This window comes from Merops nubicus, unplaced genomic scaffold (assembly GCF_000691845.1).
Source record: "Merops nubicus isolate BGI_N331 unplaced genomic scaffold, ASM69184v1 scaffold18422, whole genome shotgun sequence".
NCBI classification, from domain to species: domain Eukaryota; kingdom Metazoa; phylum Chordata; class Aves; order Coraciiformes; family Meropidae; genus Merops; species Merops nubicus.
In genome coordinates, this window is record NW_008595821.1 from 24,987 (window position 1) to 51,518 (window position 26,532).

Sequence of the window (26,532 nt, forward strand, 5' to 3'; positions counted from 1 at the left end):
TGGCAGACCCTTTCCACTGTGCTAGGGAGAGCCTTACCCTCTGTGACTCATCTGAAAGCATCAGTGCCTCATAATCCCATTAGTGTCTGCCCAAGTTAGCACTATACTTGTGATGGCCTAGGAGCTCCCTGAGCTACAAGCTGTGTCACCTGTTGCTTTGTCAGTGTTTGACCAAGTTCCCCATTACAATGACATGGAAACGTGACCTACTTTGCCCCCCGGAGGTCCAGATCTTGAGTGACAGCCTGCCTCACAGTCGCACCTCCAAAATACAGAGTTGTGTCTTCTGCAAGAATCCCACACTCTGTACAGGTATTTCCACCTTCTAAGGACATCCATAAATCTGGTCTAATTTCTTCATTGTCAAAGCGCTCTTTCAGGAAAGTCTGTAAGTAAGGTGTTTAACATAAAGCACAGGTAGTTAGGATCTTAAGCCTTTTTGATGACCACAGCTGGAACTGACCTAAAGGTGTTTGAAGTGCTCGTGAACACTGTAATTTTTTTTTTTCAAGGTGACCAAACATAGTCACTTTTCACTGAAAATTTAACCACTTGAACTGAATTGGCTGAATGTGAAAATGTTAGTGCTAGACTTTACCATATGTGGGAGGTAATCCAGCACACTAGAATTTGCATGTGCAAATGAATGGATGTGTCTGGTTTGTGCGGCAAGGTTTTGGTAGCAGGGGAGCTGTAGGAGTAGTTGGTGTGAGAAGCTGATAGAAGCTTCCCCTGTGTCTGATGGAGTGAATGCCAGCCAGCTCCAAGATGGACCTGCTGCTGGCCAAGGCCAAGTCCATCAGTGATGGTGGTAGCATCTCTGTGATAATCATTTCTCTCTTTAAGAAGAGGGAGAAAAACTGCAGCACAACAGCAGCTGCAGCCAGAGAGAGGAGAGAGAATATATGAGAAAAACAACTCTGCAGACACCAAGGTCAGTGAAGAAGGAGGGAGAAGTGGTGCTGCAGGTGTTGGAGCAGAGATTCCCCTGCATAGTAATTTTAAGTCATTTTTTTGTATTCTTTACTTCAGTAAGCTCTTGCATGATAAAGACAGTCTTCCTACAGTCTTGATAAAATATAATCATATATGCAAGGGTAGATCATATAATAGTGACTTAAGGATGAACAGTGAACTTTAACACAGCTTTTTCAGGCAGTGTTATTTGCAAAGGAACAAGCCTGTTCTTGGATGCTGCAGTTTTGTTAAAATAAAATAGTAAAGGGGCTGAAAATGCATTTGAGCATCTTCAGATTGACAGGAATCACAGCTAAATGTCAAGTGGGACTGATCTCTCCTCTCTTTCTCAGCCAAACAAATGGCAAAATTCACTCTTTAAAACATTCAGTAAAATTACCTTCAGTGTTTGAGTCAGATAGCAGTTTGGACCTGAATACCCAGGATCACATATGCATTGCTCATTCAGGCAGTCTCCATGACCTCTGCAGTTTTCCAGACAGCCAGGGCCCAAATAGAAATTATCGATGGCCCACTGCATATCTGAGTATTTCTGGTAGAACCGAAACCTCACGGGACTAGATATAAAGAAATGAAGAAAAACAGGCATATGTATAAACCAGCTTTGCTCAATTGAAAACAGGTGGGTGAAACACTATATACTTATGACTGTACTGTCTTCAAAGCTTCCACAAGTAATATTTGGCAGTATCTGTTTAAAATGAGTTCATACATATCCATAGCTTCTTCTTCACACATGTACTACCTATGATATATGAACAGATTCCAGATGCTGCTGAAGCCAAAAAAAAAAGCTATTCTAGCTTCTTGCAAGAGGATTTCAATTTTGGTTATACTTTCTGAGCAGATTACACAAAGAATGTACGAGATTTTAATTTTGTAGAAAAAGACCAATGATTTACATATGTGCGGACTACTGCAGACAGTAAAGGTAACTTCTCCACTCAGCCAGGCCATAAATCTACTCTCTAATTGACCACGTCTGTCTGAACAGAGCAGGACACACTGTACTGGAGCAGACTGAAGAGGATAAGTTGCTGGTTGTTCACACCAAGAGTCATGGTCAATCTTGACTGATAGGAAATAAAATTATGCAGCATAGGTAATGAAGATGAACACAGCTAGTCTGCCCCTTTCTTGAAAGGAAACAAGTACGCAGATGCATCCCCTGGTGTGTTTTTCAGAAGGTACTGAATCCAAGACAAAACAAGTAGCACATTCATACTTACTTGCCCACAAAGTTTTCAGGCAGTGAGTAAGTTACTCTTTTCCACCCTTTTGTGGGAAAGAAGACAGATGGCTGTGAAACACTCCCAGAACATTTTGGATCAGCCGGTAAACACTGAGGTACTAAGTAGCTCCAGCTAACGCCAAAGTCAGTGGAATACTGCACATGCACCTGATTTTGTGCAAGTTTTTCTGAGGTTTTGCATCCAACAGAAACCTAATAAGAAAGAGAGCATAAGGAAATTAAAATTAATTGTGGTGGTGGTTAGAATTTAAAAAGAAGTTTGAATCTGAAAACTGGCTGCAGAATTTTGCTTGAAATAATGGCAGTAACAGTGTTTGTATGGTACCAGTTATCTGCAGATCTCATCAGGATTCCCAAGATTGGGAACAGTCATGGTATTTTGAGTTTTATTTTCTTCTAGTTAGCTCACATTTCTGGATTTCTAGGTTTTGATGCTAGTGCCTTATACCTCAGTGTCCCATAACTAATAAACTTAATCTCACATAACATAGGATTTAAATATTTCAGAGGAGAGCACCCAGCTTTGTTGTGTTAGGTGGATTGTCTTTATGGGAGAGGTGTGCAAAGGGCTCTTACAACTACCATATGTATTTATTTCTTTAATTTAGGTAAATGATGTATGAAGGGCAGTTTGAGTGCAGGTTTGATATGAAAGCGTGACAAGATAGGAGCAGTGTGGACTACTTTGGAGCTGCTTTTCCTTCTCCAAGCAGCTGTAACAAACCAGGCACCTTATATGTGTGTAATATCCATATTGCATGATGTCCATAGAACCACTGTGCTGGAGGAGAAGAGTGCATCACCTCTGGGAGCAGCTGAGAAAAATGATAATGGCCTAATAATAATTACACTTTTCCCTGCACAGAATGGCCCTTGTGTAGCCTTATACCTCATCTAACCTCCTGAAAAAATCTATTTAGACCTGGAGAAAAATGTGGTTTTGAATAAATATATTGCAGACAGAGGTTTTACCTTGAACTGCATAATCCAGCCTTCCGTAGGAGTCAGGTCGTGGGTGACTGCATAGACTTCTCTGCCATCATGGCTCCCACAGATCATGACACCATCAGGAGAATCACAAAACCTCTCAATTGAGCAATCATCATGGAATAACCAGTGCTCATTCACTTGAAAATAAACGGCAATGACAGTAATATATAATGACAATATACATTAAAGAGAATAGGGAGTAGTGTTAACCACTAAAGGAGATTCAAAGCTTTATTTTTCAGTCTACGTGGGAATTATTTAGTATTACTCCTGGGAGTGTCAGCACCCCATCTTTCACATGTACATATTTATTATATTTATCACATTCATTGCTCAAAGCGTCTCTTACTACTCTCTTACATATGCATTGTAACCTTATTTTTTAACATTGAAGAAGTGTCTGAGACTTACTTAAAAGATAAACTTCTCTTGCACTGGACATTGTGGGAGAAGCTTTTATTGGGTGTTGTCTACATATCTGCAGAAAGGGTACCCCAGCAGTGCTAGATGTTGAGTCTTGTAAACATCCAGAAATACATCCTTTTCAAAAGTTAGTTGCAAAATGTAACTTAACTTTCCTAAGGAATGTTTTAAAAAGTCAGGAAATAGGAAATAGATACTGAGGTTAAGAAATCTGTTTAGAATAACCTGGCACTTTTTAATCCTTTTTTTCTTTCTTTGAAGAGAAATGATTCTTCTAAGCAAATTCATGCAGTAAAAAAAGAAAGCTACACTACATCTTTTAATTTTGCACTTTGTGAACTAAAAACAAAAGACAAGACCCCCTACCTATAGTGATAGGATTGCTCTGTGATATCCATCACAGTGAGACAAAGATTCAGAGGCTCAGCTAGAACTGTAAATCACTGCTCTGACTTCTTGCTCTTTAGTTTGGATCTACATGAAACCTTTACCTGTAGTTTTGTCTTCCATGAACATGTCGAAGGCGATTCTGCCGGTGGGCCCCGCGTCGGCCGGGGAGCGCTCGTGCTGCGGCACGGGAGCGCTGCTGAAGGTGTCGAGCATCACCGTCCTTTGGTCAGCTGAGCCAGAGATCAGCACATTGTCAATAGCCCAGTCGTTCTGGTCCAGCCCATCGTGTTTAGGCTGCCACCAACGGAAGCGTGTCCCAATGGTCTTGGCATCGTAGGGAAGGAGGATGTTCACAAAGCTGAAATAAAACATGGAAATTAGTTGTAGGAAAGCCACGGGAGGAAGACACTTCTCAGTGGTCTGTGCTGGGTGCTTTGACCAGGTCCACTCCCATTGTTTCCTAGAGTATGTGGAAATTGGGAAAGAAGGAAAAGACCAGGCGATCTAACCTGCCTTTCCCTATGGGGAAAATTCCTGATCATTCCCAATGTCATCCCTAGGAGAGCAGCTTGGGGTGATGCAGGAAGGGTCAGCAACCAGACAGTGGCATGGTTTGAGCAACCTCACATGCTCCAGCTGTGCCTATGCGACCAGATGCAATGCTCTAGGCTAGCAGAGTATGACCACAAGGTCCTAACCGAGGAGAGTGTTAAGAAGGAGAATGCTGAAGTAAAAATGAGATTACTGTTTTCAACTCGGAGCTGTTCGGCAGATAGCAATGCACAATTTTCTTATTTCCATCATAATGGTATATGACAGGACACTTAAATCTCTTGTCCAATTAAAGTACTAGTGATTTCTTGGTGTGTTCAAAGGAAATAATAAATAACAGGTCCTTCCCATAACCATTTTCCATGAGTTGTTAAAATTAATCAGTGAGGAAATACTCCATCCACATCTATGCATGATCTGAATCTCACAAACAGGGCTGAAAATAGGGCTTGAGTGTGTTCGTTCTCTTGTTGGATATTTGCAGAAATTCAGTTTCTCCTCTACACACCATTCTCTAACTAGTGCAAGCAGTGACTTTCTGCTTTTGTCAGTAAGAAACTAGATTGCAAATGAAAGTATCTTAAGGAACAGGATGGACAGCTTAATGCTAGCTATTAATTTATATTCCTGCAACCATTTACAAATCTGCCAGACTGCTACAGACTCCTTACTACCCTTGTATTTTTGGCCTAGCAGCTGCACAAATGCTGATGCTCAAACACATGCGCTAAGGCCATTCATAAATGTTTGGAGGACAGGCTGAACTCTTGAAGATCCACAGCAGTAATATGTCTCACAGGTTCTTATGAAACATTCAAGACCACATTACTTAAGTACAGGAAATTATATAGGCAGAAGAAGTTATCTACAAACCCAGGCTTGCTGAACTGATCATAGAAAATTTCCATTAAGAGGCTCCAGGTGATTCCACCATTCACAGAATACTCCAGGAGCACTCCTTGGTTGCGGCTGTTAGGAGTTATCAGACATCCATACATGAAATAAAACTGGATGAATTCTGCACTGGTGAGGTTCAAGTCCACTGTAACTAACATACGGGTGCAGCCCTGGAAAGCAATGAAAAAATATGTTGGCTGGTGTTGGCTGGCAAAACTTACGGACATAAAAAATGTTAGACTACGCAGTCACTATTAGTATAGCTTCATGTTGTAAAACCTTCAAAACTGTAGAAAATTATACTAATTATAACAAAGATGAAGCTATAACAGAACAAATGTTCTTCCTTGAGGACATAATTTCATTTATGTTCCATTTATATTCCTATTGTATATCCATACACATTGCTGCTTCTACCTACAGCTGTACAACGTTCAGTATCAAGAATTGTATTTACCTTCCTTCTGAACGCAAGTTACAGAAGTCCATGCCTCCAATGTAAAACAAAAGGCTTTCCAGGCAGTATTAATGAATCGCTGATTATGTGCTAATGGCTTAATTTATGCAAACTATCAAATGGCACAGCCATTTTAATGTGTGTGTCTTCCCATAATCCCTTACATATTTCATACTGCTTAACCTTTTTATTAGTGGTGCCTACATAGTCCTACTGGAAGGAAGTGGAAATGTAATGCTTTTGTTAGTTTATTTCAGAAACCTTGCATCAGTTTGAACCTTGTTATAAATTTTAGATGAGATCTACAAGCACAAGTTTTACGTGTTTCTAAAATACTATTTTGTGATTTCTATAATCCCAAGGTTATCTGTAAGCAAACTACAGTTCGGCAGCAGTCTGGTTGATATACTTACATATGTAGCTAAACCAGGAAATTTTACTCTGAGCTTACTCTGAAAAAATCCAGCAGTAAAATATCTGAAGGATGAGGCTACACCCAGATGTGTTTTCAAGGACCAGGTGCAAGTTATACATGTACAAATACTTAGCTATCTGTTTACCTCTGTGGTCTGATCAGAAGCTGCACCAAACTCTGGTCTCTGGAATTTATAAGTGCTATGAGGAGGCTGTTATGGGTGAGTGGAACTGAATGTCTACATACTTGGACTGTGCTTTAATCTGTCAGTTCCACCTCCAAAAGCCCCTCCATGGCTCCTTTCAGGAGAGAGACACACTACATCTCATTTTCCTAGCTACTGCACAGCCAGGAACAGGCTAACCACTTTCCTGAAGTGTTTCTGTAGGAGCTGTCTGACTTTCACCTTTCATCTAGGCAAAGGATGTAAGTTTTTTTATCTGTTACATGTTTAATATATTAAGCCCATATTTTTTAACACCTTTCTATTTATTTAGCTTTTTCAGTCCAGCCTGTTTATGCTGCCCAGTGGAGCGAGTTGGCCCCCGTGGAGAACACGCACCCCGCTGAAGTGAAGAGCCATCCCGGAGGCCACCACCCCGCAGACCGTGCTCAGCTTGCCCCCGTTCACCGTCAGCCAGTTCTGGTTCGACGGCGAGCGGTTGAAGTTGTCTTTCAGTTGTGTTGGGAGGGGGGTCTCTGGCTCGTCGCAGTACAGCCCACCCCAGTGCTCGTCGCAGCTGCAGGGGAAAGCAAACAAGTGCAAAATTTGTCTGGCAAAAGCTCTACACGGAGGCCTAATCAGTGCAGAGTTATTCCACGCCGAGGTGCCATCTTATTCCATGCATCTGCATCATTTACTAGCACACAACAGGTACTTTCAAACATCTGCCACTTTTTGTAGTTAATAAGAAACAAAAATTACTTTAGGAGGGCTAGTATTATGTATTATTCAAGCTGCTAATACGGACTATGCTCCAGCACAGAGTAAAACAGTAAAATACATTGCACTTGGCTAGATAAACCTAAAAGAACATGCCAAGTCCAAGAATGTCCTGCTTTTGTTAAATTTTAAGTATATTTCTGCAAAATTTTAGCGGATGGGTACGTTCCTCTTGTTTCTTTACATAGTTTCCCCATTTTTTTTTTTTTTTTTTCACTGAAAAAAACTTCTTATAAAGTGTCAAAGAATGGATAACAGCTACTATGCAGATTTCACCAGAGAGAGCATGCCTTGGTATTTCAGTGGTCAGGACAGAGGACAACACAGTACTATGTCTACTCAGCAGCAGATGTATTTCTAACAAATACAGTCACAACACAATTATACAACCATTCTCCCATTTCTGATGCCATTTGTATCTGGAAAAAAGCAATACATCCATCTGGAAAGTATTTCTCTGTTGCCAGACAGACAAATCTGGGAAGATCTGGTTGTTGCTTGTTAGCTTTGCAGGGCCTTATGTGGGCTGTTATACTGACAGTTTGAGGATTGAGCCAATCTGCCTCCACTGGCAAACCCTACCATGGTGCAGAGGCATCAGGCCATCAAGACACCACCAGTTCCAAGGCAAAATCTGTTCTTGTGAAGAACTGGCATGTTTTCTTCTGCTTAGTGGATGTGTCTCGCCTCCAGCCCAGGTCCTCTGCATCCAGCAGTAGGGTGAGGGCATGTGGATACAGCGTGAAATACCTCAGGAATAAGGATGATGCCTTCTGGGAAGCTGCGGGACTGTACACCCCTAGAAGGGTGTGCAAACTCAGGGGGTCCCCCCTCCATAGCTGGTGGGAGGGGAGCTAGATGCAGCATGAGGAATAGCAGAGGCGGTGCGTTGCTGCTGAGGAGGACCAGCAGCATTGGCCGTCACTGCGCACAGGCAGAGGTCTGGCGGAACCAGGCCCTGCACTTACCCTTTCTCTAGTTATTCCTATTCCCAAGCGGTCCCAGTGCCCTGCTCACTTGTAACAGCAAAATCCACCTTTCTTTTAAAAACTATATCGAAGTCTTTCCTGCAAATTTGTTAAAATGCCAGAGGAATGAAGTGGTACAGTGCTGGGCAGGACAGGGAACGGGTGGCACTCACACACAGTTGTCTTGCGTGCACTTCCCATGGCCACTGCACATGTCTATGCAGCCATCCCCAATGTAGACGTTGTCGATTGCCCACGTTTGCTGCTTATCAAAAGGAGCAGGCTGGTGCCAGCGGAAGCGAGTTGCTTGAGACCTTTGGGAGAGAAAGAAAAACAGAAAGATAATATTTCTAGCTAAGCTAATATTTCTTTTGACTGAAAGAAAATTTCAATCTTGAAGCTAGACTGTTCCTGGAAGTTTTCTTTGATATCAGCACAACCCAGGGCTGATTCTTGACAACAGCAAGGTGCCTGAAAAGCCAAGAAAAGGGTGCTCACGTTGTGAGAGCAGGACAAAGCACGGGTGCTCAGTAGCATGCTGAGAGTGTGGGAGGTGGGAAAGGGATCGCTGGTGAGAGCAAAGCAAGTAGGCTGTGGTTGGTGCAGTGGAGAAGAGGGTGGGAAGAAGGTGGCAAGCCCATAGGGAAGATCAGACTAGTTATAACCATGTCCCAGCACAAATCCAAGCTTCAATGATAGCTCGGAATGGTAGCAAGCCAGAATCGCCCAAGTTTCATCCTGAGCCTGAGTTTTATTGCTTCAGTTCAAGTCAACAAATGAACCCAACCTTTTCTCTATGAATTCTCCAAACTACACTTAGGTAAGAGCAGATCTAGTGTGTGCATTGGCTCCTAGACAAGATGATGCTCTTTATAAATCTACAGGGGACAGAGGAGAGCACCCATGCAGAGCATGCAGCATGACCCTGCTTTTGCATTTTTTCCCCTCCCTTCCATCCACAGCTTGTCTGGAAATGTTAAGGAATGATCTATGGTATGATCCTGGCTCCTTTCAGTAAATCATTTTCATTTTGTTGATTAAAGAGCTCTCTATTCAAACACCTTGCTCTGATGTGGCTGTATGTGAATTAAGCGACTCAGCTCCCAAGACAGATGGTGAAAACCTAGTCGAAAAAGTCAGGGAACACCAAATAGCTATTTGGCTCACGCAGCAGTAGACTCCTATATTTGAATAGCTGCAAGTAGATGAATTTCTGTAATTTACCAAAAATACCATTTTAAATTCAAGCGAGTCCATGTTTTGCTATACAGCACTAGATGGCAGCATTGAACTTTGAGTGGTCTGTTCTCTTTTGAAACTCAAAGAGAATTCACAATTACTGTAAACACCAAAACAAATAAACAGCAAAATCCTCAAAATTTAGCCAGAGTAAAAATAGACCTTTTATAGTAAGGTCCATGTTATCCTATGAATATTTCTTTCTAAACATGTTACATGAGGTGAATTAATAACAAGCTTATTCAAAGAGAAATCTGCTGTGCTGCCTAGCTGCTTACCAAATAGCATTTTAAAAAGAAAGGGATAAATCGTGAGGAATTCCTTTAGGAATAAAGACAAGCACCTACATTTGACACTGCCTGCTTGAGGTGTGGTGCTTCACTAAGAATTTGTGGAGCTGATGCTCCTGGGAGAAGTCTCATATTTGCATTTGCATCTTAAAACCAGCTCTCAATTAAAACTAAGTATTCATTGTCTTCTACAGGCCAGAGGTTAGATAGCACTTAGGTACACAAACCCTAAAAAACTACATAAGTACAGGTGCTGTGCACCAGGCCAGGCTATTGACTACATAGCCTGCATGTCCCTAAAACATACAATCACAGACAAGTGGAGACACACATCAGCTATTACACAGCTTGAATTAATAAAGCAACATAAAAATTGTATCACATCTCAGCCAAAGCGCTTATTAGCTGCACTATTCCTTATTCTAAAGGTTAATGTTTCCCTTGCTTGTGAGCTAAGGTTGTAATAGCCTCTCTCATGCAATCCCTCTCTTAGTATGTTTGGGAAATGGCATCATTCAAGCCAACAAATACAGTTATTGGATTGGACAGAACAGCAGTCTTTGCCTCAGTAGAGCATCAGACTTATTCTTTTGAGATATGCTACTCAAAAAACTTTTTGGTCTTCAAATCACATTTATTTATAAACCTGAGTTTTTCTTGGTTGTGAGGTTCCTTTCAGGTCCAAATTCAATTGGTTTGGAACTTCAGCCCCAGTCCTGACGTATCCTATTCCATGCCAGAAAGTCCCTCCTGAACACAGATTTACAGACTTTATACAAGAACCGTTGGGGTAATGGATTTTACAGACTGTTATGTAGTGAAGCAGTACAAAAGAGGAAGCAGACAAGATCAATTCTGGGAACAGGCCTTGAAAAAGTATTGTTACTTGTTGTGAAGCGTTGTTCTGAAGACAGGGAAGAGTCCAGATGCCCTAAATAATCAGTAATAGAACATGGACTTTTACACTACTAATTTCAAAATGTGTGGCAACTGTATAAGTGTTATCAGTGCAACTGCCGAAAATTAAAGGTCTCCATTTTCCAACTTGTATGTGCACTATCTGGCATCTTTTGTAACAACCTTCTCAAACAGGCATGGGCTCTGCCTGCACCGTGGTACTTCTGTGCCTGCAGTTGGCTCAGCCTGTGCCTGTGGGCGGAGGTTGGGCCCAGCAATAGGAGCACATGAGCAAAGCTGTAGAGTCAAGGTGACATCCATGCTACCTGTGTTTGCAAGGCTGTACTCTGGGCTAGCTCTGCGGCAGCTTTATCAGGTATGAGTGCATGGGGGACAGTCACAGCTATCACTGCAAAACAGCATAGCAAGAAGGACGCAGACTGGAAGGCTGAACTATCCGGTTGTTCCTAGATGGATTATTTTGACAAACAAAACAAAAATTCAGCAGTTTTCAGGGCATTAAAGGGAATCCTGTAGCAGCACCCCCACTAGCACTGTCAGTCCCAAATAGCTCCTTTCACCACAGTTCCAACAAATCCCATGGTTTTTCTTCCCTCAAAGGCAAAAGAATGTAAGAAAAGGAAGAAAAGGAGAAAATGGGGCATGTGTAAAAACAATGACAAGAGCATTAAAGCAGAGAGAGGCACGGGATACGAGGAATGCACAGAGAAGCAAGAAGCCTGAGAAGTGCTACATTTGAAACATCAGCTCATAGCCAACAACAGCAAGCACAGGGTGCAGTGGGGATTTGGGTGGTCCAATTAGCCACCAAAACAACCAGAATTTAGTGACGCCGACAATAACATGAGATTCTTAAGAAAGTTCCTCTGTTCCTCCCCAGGACAAGAGGGACAAAAATTTCCTGGTTTTAAATAACTACGAAAAGTAAGTGCACATAGTAGCTTTGCAATTCTTATGCAAAGCAGAATGTGGTTCCATTTACTGATACCTATTTGTTGCTATATACATGGACTGAACAAAAGTGGCAAGGCACAATTATTTTAGCACTGTAATGTGTCATGCCTCAATCCATAGCTATACATTAAGATTTATTCTGCAGAGAGCCAGAGGGAGATACCTAGTGTAGGGAGGCAGAGGCAGAGTAACCCGGGTCCACTTGTTGAAGGTGTCTGAAATGAGAATCCTCTGGAGGTGGTACTTGTTGCATTCCACGTTTGTGGGAAGACAGTCTCTCAAAATTGGGTGCCAGTTCAGCCCAAGGTCCACTGAATATTCCAGTTCAATAGCTAAGGGTGGAAAGAAGGTTAGTGACTTAATTTAACCACTCAAAACTTAAAAAAACCTTTTCTGATGCTTGTGTCAGAAGAACAAAGCTAACCCCTTTGGTGGCAGTGCTGGAGGATATGTTACGTGTTGCTGAGCAGGTAGAGCTCAGGAGAAGGCTGCAGTGGGTTTCTACACCCACCACCTAACTCAAGGGACCACAGGTGCAAAGACAAAGTCAGCTGATAAGTTGCCAGGATTAAGTCAAATCAATTTCTGTAGCTGCAGCATGTAAGAAAGTGATGTGAGAGCATCATGAACAGCAACTTCTTTTGCTTTTCAAGCTGAAGGATGAGACTCAGCTGGATGTAATCCTTATGTAAAGCAGAGCGGCACTCAAACTTTTTGGTTCTGTCAAAAGATGGTTTAGTCACTCTTCCACGCCCCTCCAAATCAGCGCACTTCATTATCCAGCATAAACAATTTTAAATTGAGTTTGTTAGTGAGCTTGTTTTTATTCAAACACAGTCTAGCCACATTAAACCAATGTATTCATTTCTCAGCAAAAATCAGCAATTTCATTGTTTTGTTGTTTATGGCTTATAAACATTTATTATGAAAAATAAAGGTTAGTCAAGCTCACTAAATATGTCAAGTTAAACTTTCATGCAGCTATTAAGAAGTAAATAATAATAGGCACAGAACTGTAACTTGAAGTAAATGTTCCAGCTGCCAGGCATTCTGGCTGTGTCACTGTGGTTGAAGTGACAGGGGTGATAAATCTGTGGTCTCTTTTGATTACTACAGACCCATTTCTTCTACCCTCATGCACAGATAATGACCCTTAATCACCCAATCAGTCCCACTTGGTGTCTAAGCACAAAAGACACTGCTGTAGAAATACAAGGACAAGTGGATACAAACAAGGGTAAGTGAGTTTTTAGTGTTAAATCTCATCACCAGAATGAAGAGCTCTGCTCATCATGACTGGAAGCATGATTAGGTAGTGTCCTGCCTAATTTAATATTAAGCTACAATAATGGTAGGTGTAGTAGAAAAAAAAAACAAAATAGGAAAGATCTGCTTCTTTGCCAGTATATCGCTAAGCTGCCAAAACACTTAAACTTAGCAGAGGTGATCTTAGGATGCTGCAGTCCTTTAAACACCAAAAGTATAAAAAAAAATATTATTGAGCATATGAGTACAATATCAGTTACTTCCATTGGCTTCAGAATAGTGAAATAAGAGAAGCTACTTCTGGGATTCCTTATAAAATATTTTTTCATTTTCATGCAGAATTCTAGAGAAATAATCAGCAACTCAATGAATTAACACATTACATGCTGCAACATGTTTTATTCTCCTAAAAAAACATTGATTAAAATACTCTATATCCCAAAGCCCTGCATTAGAAGAATGTAATTTAAAGCTTGTACAAACAAGCATTCAAAAGGCAGGAAGAACTATTTCTTGTGTGTTTTAAAATTCATGTAATGAACCAGTTTTTAATTTCATGTGATGTGTATTAAGTGCAGAGCATGTTTTTATTTATGCATATACATGTATATGCACAAATAAAAGCTAGATAATTAAAAATGGCATCATTATGTGTATATGTGTATATATGCATATACGTGCATAAGTCTAGGCACAAATTCATACACAAATACATGTCTATGTATGCTCATTTCATATACATCATACAAATTTTTGCAGTCGATGCTGACTTGGCACGTGTCCGGTGTATGCTGATGTTAATGGTTTCTTAGTTATACAGGTGCAAGTGGGATGTGAACTGAGCCAAAAACGCAAAACCACAAGGCAAGAAACATATACTGGAAACACCTAGCTGCTTGTTACTAGAACCACAAGATCACCCCAAGCAGTGGACACCATATACTGGTCAATGGATTGGACTAAGACAGTCTTTTTTCAAATGAAGAGCTATTTATGTGCTCGGAGGGAATAATACACTTTAGTTTATCCTAGGCCTCAGACATCTAGAATAAAAAAGCTATTACAGTTCCTAACACAAGCACATAGCTTTCTTTTGTTTCTCAGGTCTCATTATGGTAAAAAATAGCACTAGAAAACAAGTGATCTTCCCTGTACAGGGCAGGAATTACTAAGAAGTCGTTACCGTAACAGGAGTCCGTGACAGAGCAGGATGCTGCAAAATCTATCTGCAAGAAAGAGTCTTCATTGACAACAATGTCAGTGGTGACAACATAGCGGGTGCTGGCTTTCTCAATGAACACTAGAGCATCCCCTGTAGAGCCACAGACCGGCATCTTTGTTCCACCAGGGTGGAGCAGCCACTTTCTACTGTCCAGTGTGGTGAAATCGTCTTCTAATACTGTATTGCCAGAGATGTTTCCTCCAATAAGAATCTGAAACATTAGGAAAGGAATTGCTATTGAACAACGTCCAGAGGACTTCACAAACATACGCATGACATAGCACCGTGGAGGAGGAAGAGATTTGCTGATCTATGCATATATATATCCTGCTGGTTCAAAATGGACAAACTGGCTTTGTAAAGGGTTTCGGTTGTGAGGAAGGGGAATATCTTTTTCCTATAAAGTGGTCGTAAAGGGATTGGTTTAGGTATACAAATATAAAGTTCAGGAAGATGAACTCCATCCTGAATGAAATAAAACTGCTCATAAAATCAATGCTGGTAGGAGCAAAGTGATTACACTGTCATTTTTCCTACTGACTGCTCAGCTCTACTAAAATCCTGTGTGCTACTACCAGATTGCATCTGCTGATAGAACTGCAGAAATAGTCTCTGTTTTGCTATTGACTGTAAGACATTAGTATTTTACTATTCAACAGCAAACAAGATAGAATTAATTTTCATCTGTTATTCTGAATTCAGCTTCTGTTTGTTCTGAACTAATGCAGCTACATTCAATGAAGATACAGGAATGAAAGAATTAGGATTTTCTCATTTTTAAATGAAGGGATGAGTAGTAAAATTTTGCAACCATATAATTAAACATGGCTGGGAGTTTGGTTTCTGGGTTTCTTCTAAGGTCCTAAGCTCACCTTCAAAAAAAAAAAAAAATTTGACAAATTGAACTTGGACATCCCAGTAACACTACTTAGAGTGCAATCATCACTTTAGTGGAGTTTCTTGAGATCTATACTAAGTCATACCAAGCAATATAATAATCTTTAGAGATTATTATAAATATGAAACAAAACTGCTTTCAAATTTAAAAGATGGAAATAGATTGACATTTTTCTATAGTTTTTTTTTTTTTTTAATATATTACATTCTGCTAAGCCAATTACATATTTGACAGATTTTAAATGAATGTTTTTGAAGTTTGAACTCAGACTTGCATATTACATGGTAAGGCCTTCTGCAATGTGAACCTGAGGCTCTATCCATGGGTAAAAGACTTTCCTAGCTTCAAAATGGGTGTTCAGTACCCCTCACGGAAACAGTGCATTAAAACCACAAGCTTATCAAACATGAATTGTGCTTTGCTAGATTATTATAATTCTGGAATGTCTCTATGAAAAGCTTTTTGCTTGACTGAGTGAAATGATATATGACAACAAAAGGGAAACATTAAGACTGAAAACTGTCTGAAGTTGTATTAGAAAAAAAGAACCCAGAGGATTCCTTACCTGGTCGATTACCCAGGGACTATAGAAATGTCCATTCTCAGATGGTTGCCACCAGCGAAGCCGAGTGGAGCTGGAACGGGCCTTCAAGGGAATTTCCAGGGCAATGTATCGTCCCACATTGCTGGAGTTACTGAAGAGGAACTCCTGGAGAAGGCTCCATGTGAGGCCCCCATTGAGTGAATACTGCAGCAGCACAGGCTGGCTCCTGGGGTCTGGCACTCCCTTGCCACATCCCAGTCTCATGAAGAACTGCACAAATCTAACAAGGGGAGCAATTACTGGAAAGATTTATTTTCTGCAACATCCTAGATAACCAACTAGAGAGACCTGGAGTTTGTTTATTGGCTAGCCCCGTGATTTCTTGATGTAAGAGTCAGCTTTAGGAGATCTTATGGTTTCCTTTTCAAAGCCTTCAGAATACAATTAGACAAGGCAGGTGGGATGACAAAACTTTATTTTGCCTGTGTGGTAGTTTGCCAGGCAGAAGAGGCTGAACAAAGCCAGCCATTTATGTTTTTTTCTGCATAGCAGATGGTGTTGCAAACATCGGAAACATAATCCTGGGTGAAATTTTTATCCCTGTAGCCCATGAGTACAGATTTTAGTGGCAGAAAAGCAATGGTATCCTAAGTAGATCATAATTTGCTACAAAATTGCTGAAATGCTTAAATTCAAAATGAGCATCCCGGTTTTCCATTGACATAAACTAGAAAAAATCTGGACAGGAGAACAAAGCATGTTTCACTTTCAGGGATCATTTTGTCCATTTAGTCAGCCTGGGAAATTTGTCTAAATCACACTACTTAAATGTGCCGGCTTCCCTGAAGCCAGCTCGAGCCACCCAGGGACAGCGGAGCTTTCATCCCCTATTTAATTAGCTTCCCCAAAGCAGCACAATAGACTTGTATCAAACTGTGAAATTCTTCCCATTAGCTGATGCTCATAAATAGCTCTGCTATGCAGTTGGAGTGGAAGGAAATGCTGCTGTAATGATATTTACCTATCGGACTTGCAGGGATATTACAAGTATTAGTTCATGTTTGCACAGCTTTTGCATGGCTTTAGAGCGTTGTATCTGTTCTAATTATTATTGCATTAGTGCTGCCTGGTTCATGGTTAAATGAAACGGTGTGAAAGAAGTTCTGTATCAAAAATCTTGCTCTGGTTTGATCTGCAGGTGGATCTGATGGGAGTGGAGGCAGAGGTGCTGGGCAGACAAAGCTTCAATAAAACACCAGACCTGCAAGTCAATTAATTTGAGTCCTCACTGCAACTCACAGATTCTCTTGCCACTATATATAACTTTTTTCTGCTATAGGTTATAACCCCCTCCACATCCCAGACGCAACATATTGCTTGTGCTGTAGAGGAGCACTGGGGACCCTCATGGATCAACGTATCAACTGTAATGGATTGGATTCACTGCTGGCAAGTCTTTGTGCTTCCTTAGATTTACTCCGACATTTGCCACATAATTCAAAGGAAATAAACCCTGGTGACCTTTTCTCTGTTGAATCTTCTCTCTGTGGATTGCTATTCTATCTGAATTTTTACTAATATGGTAATAACCCTCTCAAATATAGGTAACAATGATCTAACATAAAAAAGTAATTGAAAACATTTCTCTTCTTATCCCACAGGTATTTTGAAAAGGTTTTGCCTGTTTTAAAATGGTAAAGCAAAGTTTGTAGATCCTGTAACACTAAAACGTGGATATTCTAGTAATTCAACATAGAAAGGGATTTGATCAGTTGCGATACCTAAAATACCCCTGCTCACCTGTGTGCTTCAGGGGATCTCCTCATAAGAAAAGGGGAAGTTTTAATGTGACTATGGAGTCTACTACCCTTATCAATATCTATTAGAAATGCTGTCTCTCATTATGCTTGGTATTAACTGAAACCTCTCCCCAGGTCCTGTGTAGAACTTGGCACATCTCTGTCACAGCCAGATGTCTTGTGCTTGTAGGTGGCCAACAGAGTCAGCCTGGGAATTAAGAAAATCCCACTGAATTTCTTTAGATTGCTAAAGAGCAGCCCCCAGCAAGGCTGTTGCAGTGTGCCTTGATGCTCAAAAGAGAACATACAGTTATTTGTTGATAATAGTTATTTTTTGTAAGCATATACAAGAAAATAAATGTATTGCTTTGTTTTCCTTTTACTAGGACAGAAGTCATTTATCTCCATATAACACCTTGAGGTCAATATATGCAAATCCAGCTGCAGACTATCATGGAGAAGAGATAAATGACGGTTCTTTGAACATGAGCAATAAGGAAAATATGTCATTTAGTCTAAGGGAGCAACTTAGAAGATCTCTTGTATCTTTAGTTAATCTTTTAACTTCAGAAATGTCTAGGAAATCAAATGAGTGCAATGAATTGATGTTGGTGTTTACCGAGTTCTGACAAAAGTTTGCTGTGAGGAATCTTACAAATTCAGTACAGGGATTTTTAATATTACTCCTAACTGAGGGCTAGCTAACTGTTGATCTGAAATTATAATTGTTAGAAATGATTCATCTTATTGACCATAAGGCTCTAAATTTAAATTATTATTTAAAGCTTCAATGTTAATGAAAAGAAATCAAAAAGATAAAAAGTGCCAGTTAAAGTGTTTCTCACAGAACATTAGAGAGTAGGGTGTTTACAAGAGACCAGTGGAAAAAGAGAAAATGCAATCTGTAAGCTAAGATACCGAATAAATCAGAAAACAGTGCCTGCTTGTTAGTATGAATGCAATTAGGATGTGGTTGAAATTATATTAGTGTAAATTTTTAAAGTGCGACTTGGTTAGCATGTCTCACTCAGCAAGTACCTCTTCTGCAGGCTGTCATGATACAACACTGGGCACTTTTAAGATTCAGCTGGACAGAGTGCTGGGCCATCTTATCTAGGCTGTGCTTTTGCCAAGAAAAGTTGGACCAGATGATCATTGAGGTCCCTTCTAACCTGGTATTCTATGAGTCTATGAGTCTATGAACATAATCGCTAAACACAACAAAAATATTTGGTTTTCAATTGCTGTACTCAGTGTAGCTGGTGACAGTTTAATGGGAATTTCTCAGTGAATTATTTGAAACAAATGTGCACAATAAGAAAAAAATAAGCTTCAGAAGTGAAAGAACTATGAGATGATGAATATAAGAGTTATACTGGCAGGAGATACTCCTGCTTCAGCAATGGCTCATAACACAACAAATGGTAAGACAAGCAGAGCATGTGACATGCAATCACTTTCTTGTGCTATGCATTTATGAGATAAAAACTTGCATAAACTACTGAAGGTGTGGCATCAGAACCTGGAGTTCTTATTCAAGGAAAAAAGTAATATTTTAATGGCTAATCCAAATAAAGTTCAAGCTAAATTTAATTTAAAATGTTTACAGTGGCTAAAATGGAATATTTATGCTGGAATAAGGACCACAGAATATATCAGCTTGCCTTTACTATGGAAGTATCATATATATATTATTCTTCCGTATATTATATCCTCAATGAATCCTGAAAGGACTTTGAAATTGTATTACCTGGCTTGTGACAAATCTAGGTCTCGAGTCATCAGCATACGTAAGCCTTCCTCATTAAAGAAAAGGTTGTTTCCTCCAGACATGATACCACATTTCCTCGATGGCTTTCCACCACTCACAAGAAGGAATCTATCTGACTCCAGCTGACCTGAATACACAATAAATTAATATTTATGATTTACTCTGAAGTGCTGCTATTGCAAAAGCACTATTTCCAGAGGAAGAGAGCTAAATTAAACATCACATGTAGAGTGAAGAGACGTTCAGTGTTTCTAATGCAATGTATTCTAGAAAACTGCCACAAATCAAAACAAACAAGTTACTCACAATATATTCACAAGATATTTTCCACTTATCTTCATTTTTTTTTTTTTTTAAGTTACAACAAAGTACCTAGGTTTATAGAGAAACTTTGGGTACTATGTAAGCAAGGGCTGGGAAAATTTAAAATGAGCATTTACCTCATTTGCACATGTTCTGGCAGTGCTAAAGTTGAACTACCATCAAGCCATCATTTTCTTGTAAAATAATTTTCTACAAGTAGAGTTTCAAGCAATTCTGTTTTGATGAAAATTTTGTATTCCAGCACTAACAACTTCACAAAGAGTCAGACACTCCAGACAGGTGATAGCCATCAGACATTGGCAAGTCACGCTTGAGAATTCCCCCTCCAAAAAAGAGATACCTTCAAAATCATCCTTAAGGAAGTCAGAGTTCTTCGTACTTATTTTGCAGGTTGGCCCAGAGTAGCCGGGGTCACAGATGCACCTTGTGCCGTTGATACAGCTGCCGTGCCCGTTGCACATCTCCTCACACTGGGGGCCGATGTACACGTTGTCAATGGCCCAAGTCACTGGCTGGGACCCAGCAGGGTAAAACCCTTGGTACCATCTGAACCTTGCCAACCTGAAAAACGCATAAAGTCTACTTAATTCAAATAATAGTTCCATCTTTTTGTATGCCATATGTACACACCGTACTATGCATATATATAGATTTTTTTTTATGTTGGAACCGCCTTGATAAATAGCTTAATTCTAGAAACAGATTGCTGCATCTAATTCCTTCAGTACCTCATGCATTTTTATGTTGATGTTCAATCCAAGTACTGGCAGAAATAAAAATAGCATTATTCATTAGTTGCAATACCAAAACTGAATGATGGACTTGAAAATGGGAATTGAAATCTAACCACTTTTCTCTCCATTGTTCATGGGGAGGATGAATGGCCATGGCCTGACTGATTTCCTTCTGCTTTGGCATACAGTGTCTGTGTCAGACCGGGCCACTTTCAGTCTCTCCTGGAGAGTGAAATCCTACTGCATGCTTCCACCCTGACACCAGGGAGACCGCCTGTGGAGCTGGGCTGGTAGGATCTCACCCTCAATGATGTGTAAAGAAAACATGATCTGCCATGTCACCAGATATTCAGCTTGTTTTCGGGTGCTTCATCTTAAACCAGACTGATACCGCAAGTTGTTAATTTAAACTATATTCTCCTTTGGGTGCTGTCCTGTCATATTTCATTTACCTCCTAAGTGCTACTTGCATCAATGCTGCATATGAACAGGAACTGACTGGGGAAGTTGAAGATGGGGAAAAACACTTGAGAGACTAATTTTACTCCCAACTGAGAAAACATTTTAAAGGAGGAAGGAAACTAGAAGAGTGAGAAAGGAAAAGCACTTAACTGCCTTGCATGTTTAATGTGTATTGTTAGAGATACCTAAATGCAGCAGGTGAATCAAAAACACAGGTAGCTGATGGTTTTTTTTTTTTGTCTTGATGCGAAACAGGAATTTTTGTGAGGAGATTCAGGTGATGAAGGATAGCTCATGGGTGGGGACACTGCTGAGAGTTTCAGGAAAGACACTGGAGAACCAGAGTCCTGCTGGAAGTCCAACCCATTGATTTTAGTGCACCCTGAGGTGAAGGACAAGTTTGAGGCTGGAGGTGTTGTAAACTCCTCTTCAGAGATCTCTGCTACATGGGTTGGGTTCATTCCACTCTGAGGCATGTCAGCTCCTTTCAGGCTCCCTCCTGGTGAGAGTGAAGCATGACCAGTGTCTGACGCAGAAAGTGAAACACCAGTCTTGCTGAAGGTTTTCTTCACTGACTCAACAGGCCGTGGGCTTTTCCTTCAGGACATAACTGGAATACTAATTCTTAGTTACAGCTGTCTGCTGAGAACATGTCTTAATTTCCAAAATAAAGTGTGTTGTGGAAATAACTGGAAATGTCTTCTTATTTAGATATAATCACCTGACACTTTGGAGACAAAAAGGCTGTTTTTTTTTTTTTTTAGAATTACAAGGGGTCAGGTTTGGAGATTTTTCTTGTTATTTCAGTGGATTCTGGTGGAGAAAAACCCTTTTCAGCCCTCTGGCCCAAGAATTTCATGGCACTGAATAATTCATGGAAGCTGCTCTGCACTTCTGGGCTTGGCTGGCTATCAGCAATTGGCTTCTGGCCTGGCATGTTGGGGAAGGAGTAAGAGGGAAGGCAGGCAAACAGGACAGAAACACTCAGGAACAGCAGACTGAATCAAAATACCTGGGAGGCTTAAATGAATTATGAGTCTGTACAGTAAAAATTTGCATTTGGTGGGATGCATTGGTAGCTGGGCAAAGGTTCAAATAATTCTTTTATGCAAAAACAGAAGGTCAAAGAGCTGACAAATGCAAGAGATGGTTACCTCTTCCATGCTTGAAACGTTAACTGTCATAAACCAGAAAATTCAAGTTTAAAATTCAAACGTTTTCTTAAATTATTAAACCTCCAGGCTTTCCAAACTTGTCTCTCATCTCTAATATAAGTATTTTCATACTTTAAGAGGTACATATGGAGTCACTTATTTAGTGGAGGGCCCATTGCATGCAGTAGTTTCATAAATACTCTGTCTCATAGTTGCATAGATTCATAGTCTCACAGTTGCATAGCTCATTTTCATTCATACGTGCCACAGTTTAATCCTTAATGATGTGCTCTTTTTACACAAACTGAGTTGATGCTATAAGACCATTTTTCCTGAAAAAGTAAACAGTACTTTTTTATACCCTGAAAAGTTACAAATTTTCATGTCTGCTAGCAAGTATTGCTTTTCTGTGCAATGTAGCTGTTGTCATCTAACCTGGTTTGTTCCACAAACTTTCAGGTTGAGTGACTGCAGCAGTTAATTTCTTAGAATCAGAGAAATTTCCAGCTACAAGAGACCTGAAGTATTTAGATCAGTACTTTTCCTTACACTGAAGTAGAATCAAGTTTATACTACATCACATTTTCCTGCATTTTCTAATGAATCTCAGATATTATCCAAGAATATCCTCAATGAATTTGAATGGGTAATGTATTGCAGTAAAGAATATTCAAAGCTCTTTGAGGACAGTCAGTTTTGTATTAATTTTACCGTGCAACACACTTCCATAAAAATGTCACCGATGAGATATATGGGTAAATAGGAAACTATCTGTGGTTATTCTGTATTAGCATTAGGCACAATATAGTTTTAGGAATCACCCGAATACTAACATTCAGAACAAAAAGGGGTGAAAAACTGGTCATCTGATCTGCTGTAGCGCCATGCAGTTCTTATGCACTGCTTTTGTGCTGGGAGAACATTTTGAATGGGAAACAGAAATAAAACCACACCAACAAGCATCTGAACAGGAATAGAAGCTCGCCACTTACCCACAGAGGTGCAGTTTCCCAAAGTGAATGACTTCCCTTCTCCAGCCCTGAGTGGTGCCTGCGTAGTAAGTGCTGCTGGGGTGATGCTCAGTGGAGCACAGGGAGCTGAGGTGGCTGCTGCTGCTGTAGCACAAGGGGAGCAGCAGGTGCCAGGTTGCTCCCAGATCTCGTGAGAACTCCAGCCTTACCGGGTCTGCAGAAGAGCTGTCGGTGGTGCAGCCGACATTGATCTGGGGACCAAGACACAAAATGTGGAAGTTGACAGAGAGCAGGCTGTGGGACTCCTAATGGCTCTTCATTTTTAGTCATCCTCCCCCATTTGGTACAGTGTTTATTTAGCCCAGGAAAACGGTGATTTCCGAACTCATTTAACAACGGGGATGATGCACTCACGGCATGCATGTGAACATGAACTCTTGCACATTGCTCTACCTGTCCATGCATGTATCTCACTCTGGCTTATTAAAAAAATGATTGTAATATGAAATCCCTAACGACTTCTACTAAGAGAAGAAAACATAAAGTTAATTAGACAAAATCCGAAAGAAATGCTGCCAATGTTTCTGGAGTAAATGCATTAGCACTTGCAGTACTCTGGCAGGTACTGAAGTAATCACAGCACCAAAAAATGTGCATTTTTAAAACCAGAAATACTAAAACATAATACACAAACAACCGTTTTGTTAAATTGCTGAACTGCACCATCTTCTTTTATGCTACACTTAAAAAAAAACCAAACCAGCTTATGCCACAGTGTACTGTATCACTTCAATATGTTCTTCAGCTTTCATACACATTACCCATTTGCTCATGTAGAGCAGAAAAGCCTTAGTAAACAACATTAAAAGAGTATCGTAGCTGGATTGGATTTAGATCCAGTGTCACTCCAAAACATAGTTTGGCAGTATCAAACTTCTCAGAATGTTTTTATAAGATTCCTGATGTGGAGAACTGTAGAAAAGGCAGAAAACATACACAAACAACAGTTCTACTACTGAAAAAAGTAGTAGAAAAAGTACTGTTGTATGAAATAAGATGTACCCCATTGCCAATGAAATACAAATCCTGTACTAAAACTATGAAAATTTTGGATTTTTTACATATCTCTGTACTGGAAAATAAGTATCCTTCTAATATGCTGCTCTGAAATTATAAACTATTTATTTCTAAAACCCAGTAACACTTAGAACTGTGCATGAATCTTGAAATGTGTCTTACATTGAAATTTCTTTCATCACTCTTCAGCACACATGAGTTCCATTAAACTACATTTGTCTAGAAGGGTTGTCTACTCATCTGGAAGCTTAGAGAGATGCTTGACCAAATATACTTTTTGAATCTTGAGACACAGAGAGAAACTCTATTGCATTCTGCACAACTTCTTCATTTATACTAAAGTCCTCAAAAACGTGAGCTGAAAACAATGTTTTACTGCATGTGGAAGGAAGTAAGCATGTAGATTTTATGAGGTTAATGCTTGAAGACTTATGAATATCTTAAAGTGACCTCAAACATTTTTGTTCTACAGGCTGTAATCTATATTTTAAAACAGAAAGTGGTTTGCATTCAATAATTTATAAATTAGTTGCATGACAATCTAAAGTGTGCATGAGTATAAGCTAAAGCTAGTTTTCTTGGAAAACCCTTAGAGTCGTTTTAGTAATTGTTTATGAACTGGTTTTGCTGTTTAATGCTACAGCATGCTACCTCTTTGTTTAAAGCAACCTGGTAACTGTGGCATGGCAATATGCAGGAAAGAATATTTCATAATTTCTTAACGATAATATAATGACCCCTCTGAACTACTGCATACTAGCTAAACAGTTACTCCCTTCAGTAGCTGCCCTAGACAATGTACAGTTTAGATTCTAGAATAAACCAGAAAGACAGCTTATTTTAGACCACATGTTGTCATTGAGGTACCCGTTTCCAATGACTATATGAGAAGCTCAGCAAATATGCTCCTTATTCATGAGCATTAGATAACTCCCTAAGATGGGATGAATTCAGGCCATCAAGGCTAAAGAGCAGCTTCTTCTAGAGCATCTATGAAACTATGGGCAGAAGTAAAACGAAAGCAGAACCTTCGCTCTCTGAGAAAATACAACAGTGCAGGTGGGAAAAATTAATTTCCAGCGTCACAGATGAAGTTGTAGCTCTCCATTGGGTCAGCTCATGGAAATGCTGCACATTTATCCTGAGCAGGCTGTGAAGTGGCAATCTGGACCCTCATTATAGTTTGCTCATCATCTCGTCTGCCAGTGGTGACTCAGACTTGTAGGACATGGACTTTAACGCTATCAGTGCAAGTATATAGGCATGGACAAAGCAGTAATTTAGGAGAGAAAGTAGAAGACTTTGAGACAGAAATTTTCCTTATCTGTGTATTAAAATCTTCATGATAGACCCATATGAGGGAAAGCAATATCAAAGCAATTACAGGGGGAAATTGGACAGGCTTCTCTACTTGACAATTCCAACAGCTGGGCAAGTAGACTGAAGAGCAGAAGCTGAACTCACAGAACTCTCTAACCAAAAGACAAAATAACTTTCTGAGAACAAGTACCTCAAATTGGATTATAGTGTTTTCATTTACACTCAGGTCCCTTGTTGTAATGGAGTGTTCTCCAACTTCATTTGAAACAAATACCATAGCTGAATCTTCCTCACTGTAAAGAAAGGAAAGGAGTATTTTAGACTCAGTTTATTACACAATCAGTTCTTTCTAATTTATTGCTGTGAGATGCTTACGGGGCTCCTTTAGATGAATATGGACAATAAAGCCCAATGTTTCCACCAGGATAGAAAAACCAGTTGTCCTCTCTGGGGCCAAAGTCAAACGTATCCAAAAGGATCATGGGATTCTTTAGGTTATTCCCATCAATGATGAAGTCATCAATAATCCAGATTTCTTCTTTTTTGCCTACAAAGGGGAACATTCCTATTAAGACCTAATACTACTATTATTAGAGAACAGAATGGTAGCCAATATTTATGGATTACATGGAGAAAAGGGTGCTAAAGCATGGCTTCAGTATTTTGCATTTTCCATTAAAATAGTCCCCAAACTTCTCTGCAGCCTGACCTTACAGAATTAACCTTTATTCCTTTAAAATGTATATGTTGTAGCAAAGCAAAAAGTGAAAAACCTGTATTGAACAATTGTCTTCTGTTTAAATCACATTTACTTTGAAACTATACCATCAATGTCTTCTTTAATTAAGATCCATCTGCATGAGCAGTTGCTGTAGAGCCCAAGCAGCCTGAAAGGATGAGTTCCTTCTACACCTTTTTCCTTGGACTCAACAGCTTGTGCTTGTCTGGCAAGAGCTCTTTGAGAGAGAAGGAAACACTGAGTGACCTCTCCAATGGATTATAAATTCAAATATGTTGGAAAATTGGTGCTTCCAACCTGGCAAGGGAGGATTAGATTGCCAGATCTTTTGTGTAACTGTTTTTTTCATCTATTTAAAAGCCTTTGTGTTGATCAAACAAAGTTAAAAATCTTCTTTTTAATAAAATCCTTACTCAAGCATGGTACCTGCAAGGAAAGATTACTTACCTATTTTAGCCATGACCCATCAGAAGAATGAACAGGAACTGGAATCTTAGAAGGGGATTTGAATTTAATTTTTTTTTTTTTGCTAGAGGTATGATAGGCATTTTGATGCATAGAATAAACTGTTGCCATATTACCATG

The 26,532-nt window shown here is 39.9% G+C and overlaps 1 protein-coding gene across 1 annotated transcript in view; it reads right to left on the minus strand.

The window, feature by feature from the left end:
* Positions 1-26,532, minus strand: part of RELN (reelin) — a gene marked incomplete at its 5' end in the record, with an annotated part of 111,570 nt that overhangs the window by 19,797 nt on the left and 65,241 nt on the right. Inside the window, 16 exons of the mRNA XM_008936202.1 lie at positions 211-386; positions 1,358-1,535; positions 2,208-2,422; positions 3,203-3,357; positions 4,135-4,391; positions 5,459-5,652; positions 6,917-7,094; positions 8,439-8,579; positions 11,830-11,998; positions 14,116-14,365; positions 15,618-15,876; positions 19,146-19,293; positions 19,831-20,051; positions 22,833-23,062; positions 25,399-25,501; positions 25,584-25,755. Coding sequence (XP_008934450.1) covers positions 211-386; positions 1,358-1,535; positions 2,208-2,422; positions 3,203-3,357; positions 4,135-4,391; positions 5,459-5,652; positions 6,917-7,094; positions 8,439-8,579; positions 11,830-11,998; positions 14,116-14,365; positions 15,618-15,876; positions 19,146-19,293; positions 19,831-20,051; positions 22,833-23,062; positions 25,399-25,501; positions 25,584-25,755 — 3,046 coding nt within the window. The remainder of the gene's footprint in view (positions 1-210; positions 387-1,357; positions 1,536-2,207; positions 2,423-3,202; positions 3,358-4,134; positions 4,392-5,458; positions 5,653-6,916; positions 7,095-8,438; positions 8,580-11,829; positions 11,999-14,115; positions 14,366-15,617; positions 15,877-19,145; positions 19,294-19,830; positions 20,052-22,832; positions 23,063-25,398; positions 25,502-25,583; positions 25,756-26,532) is intronic.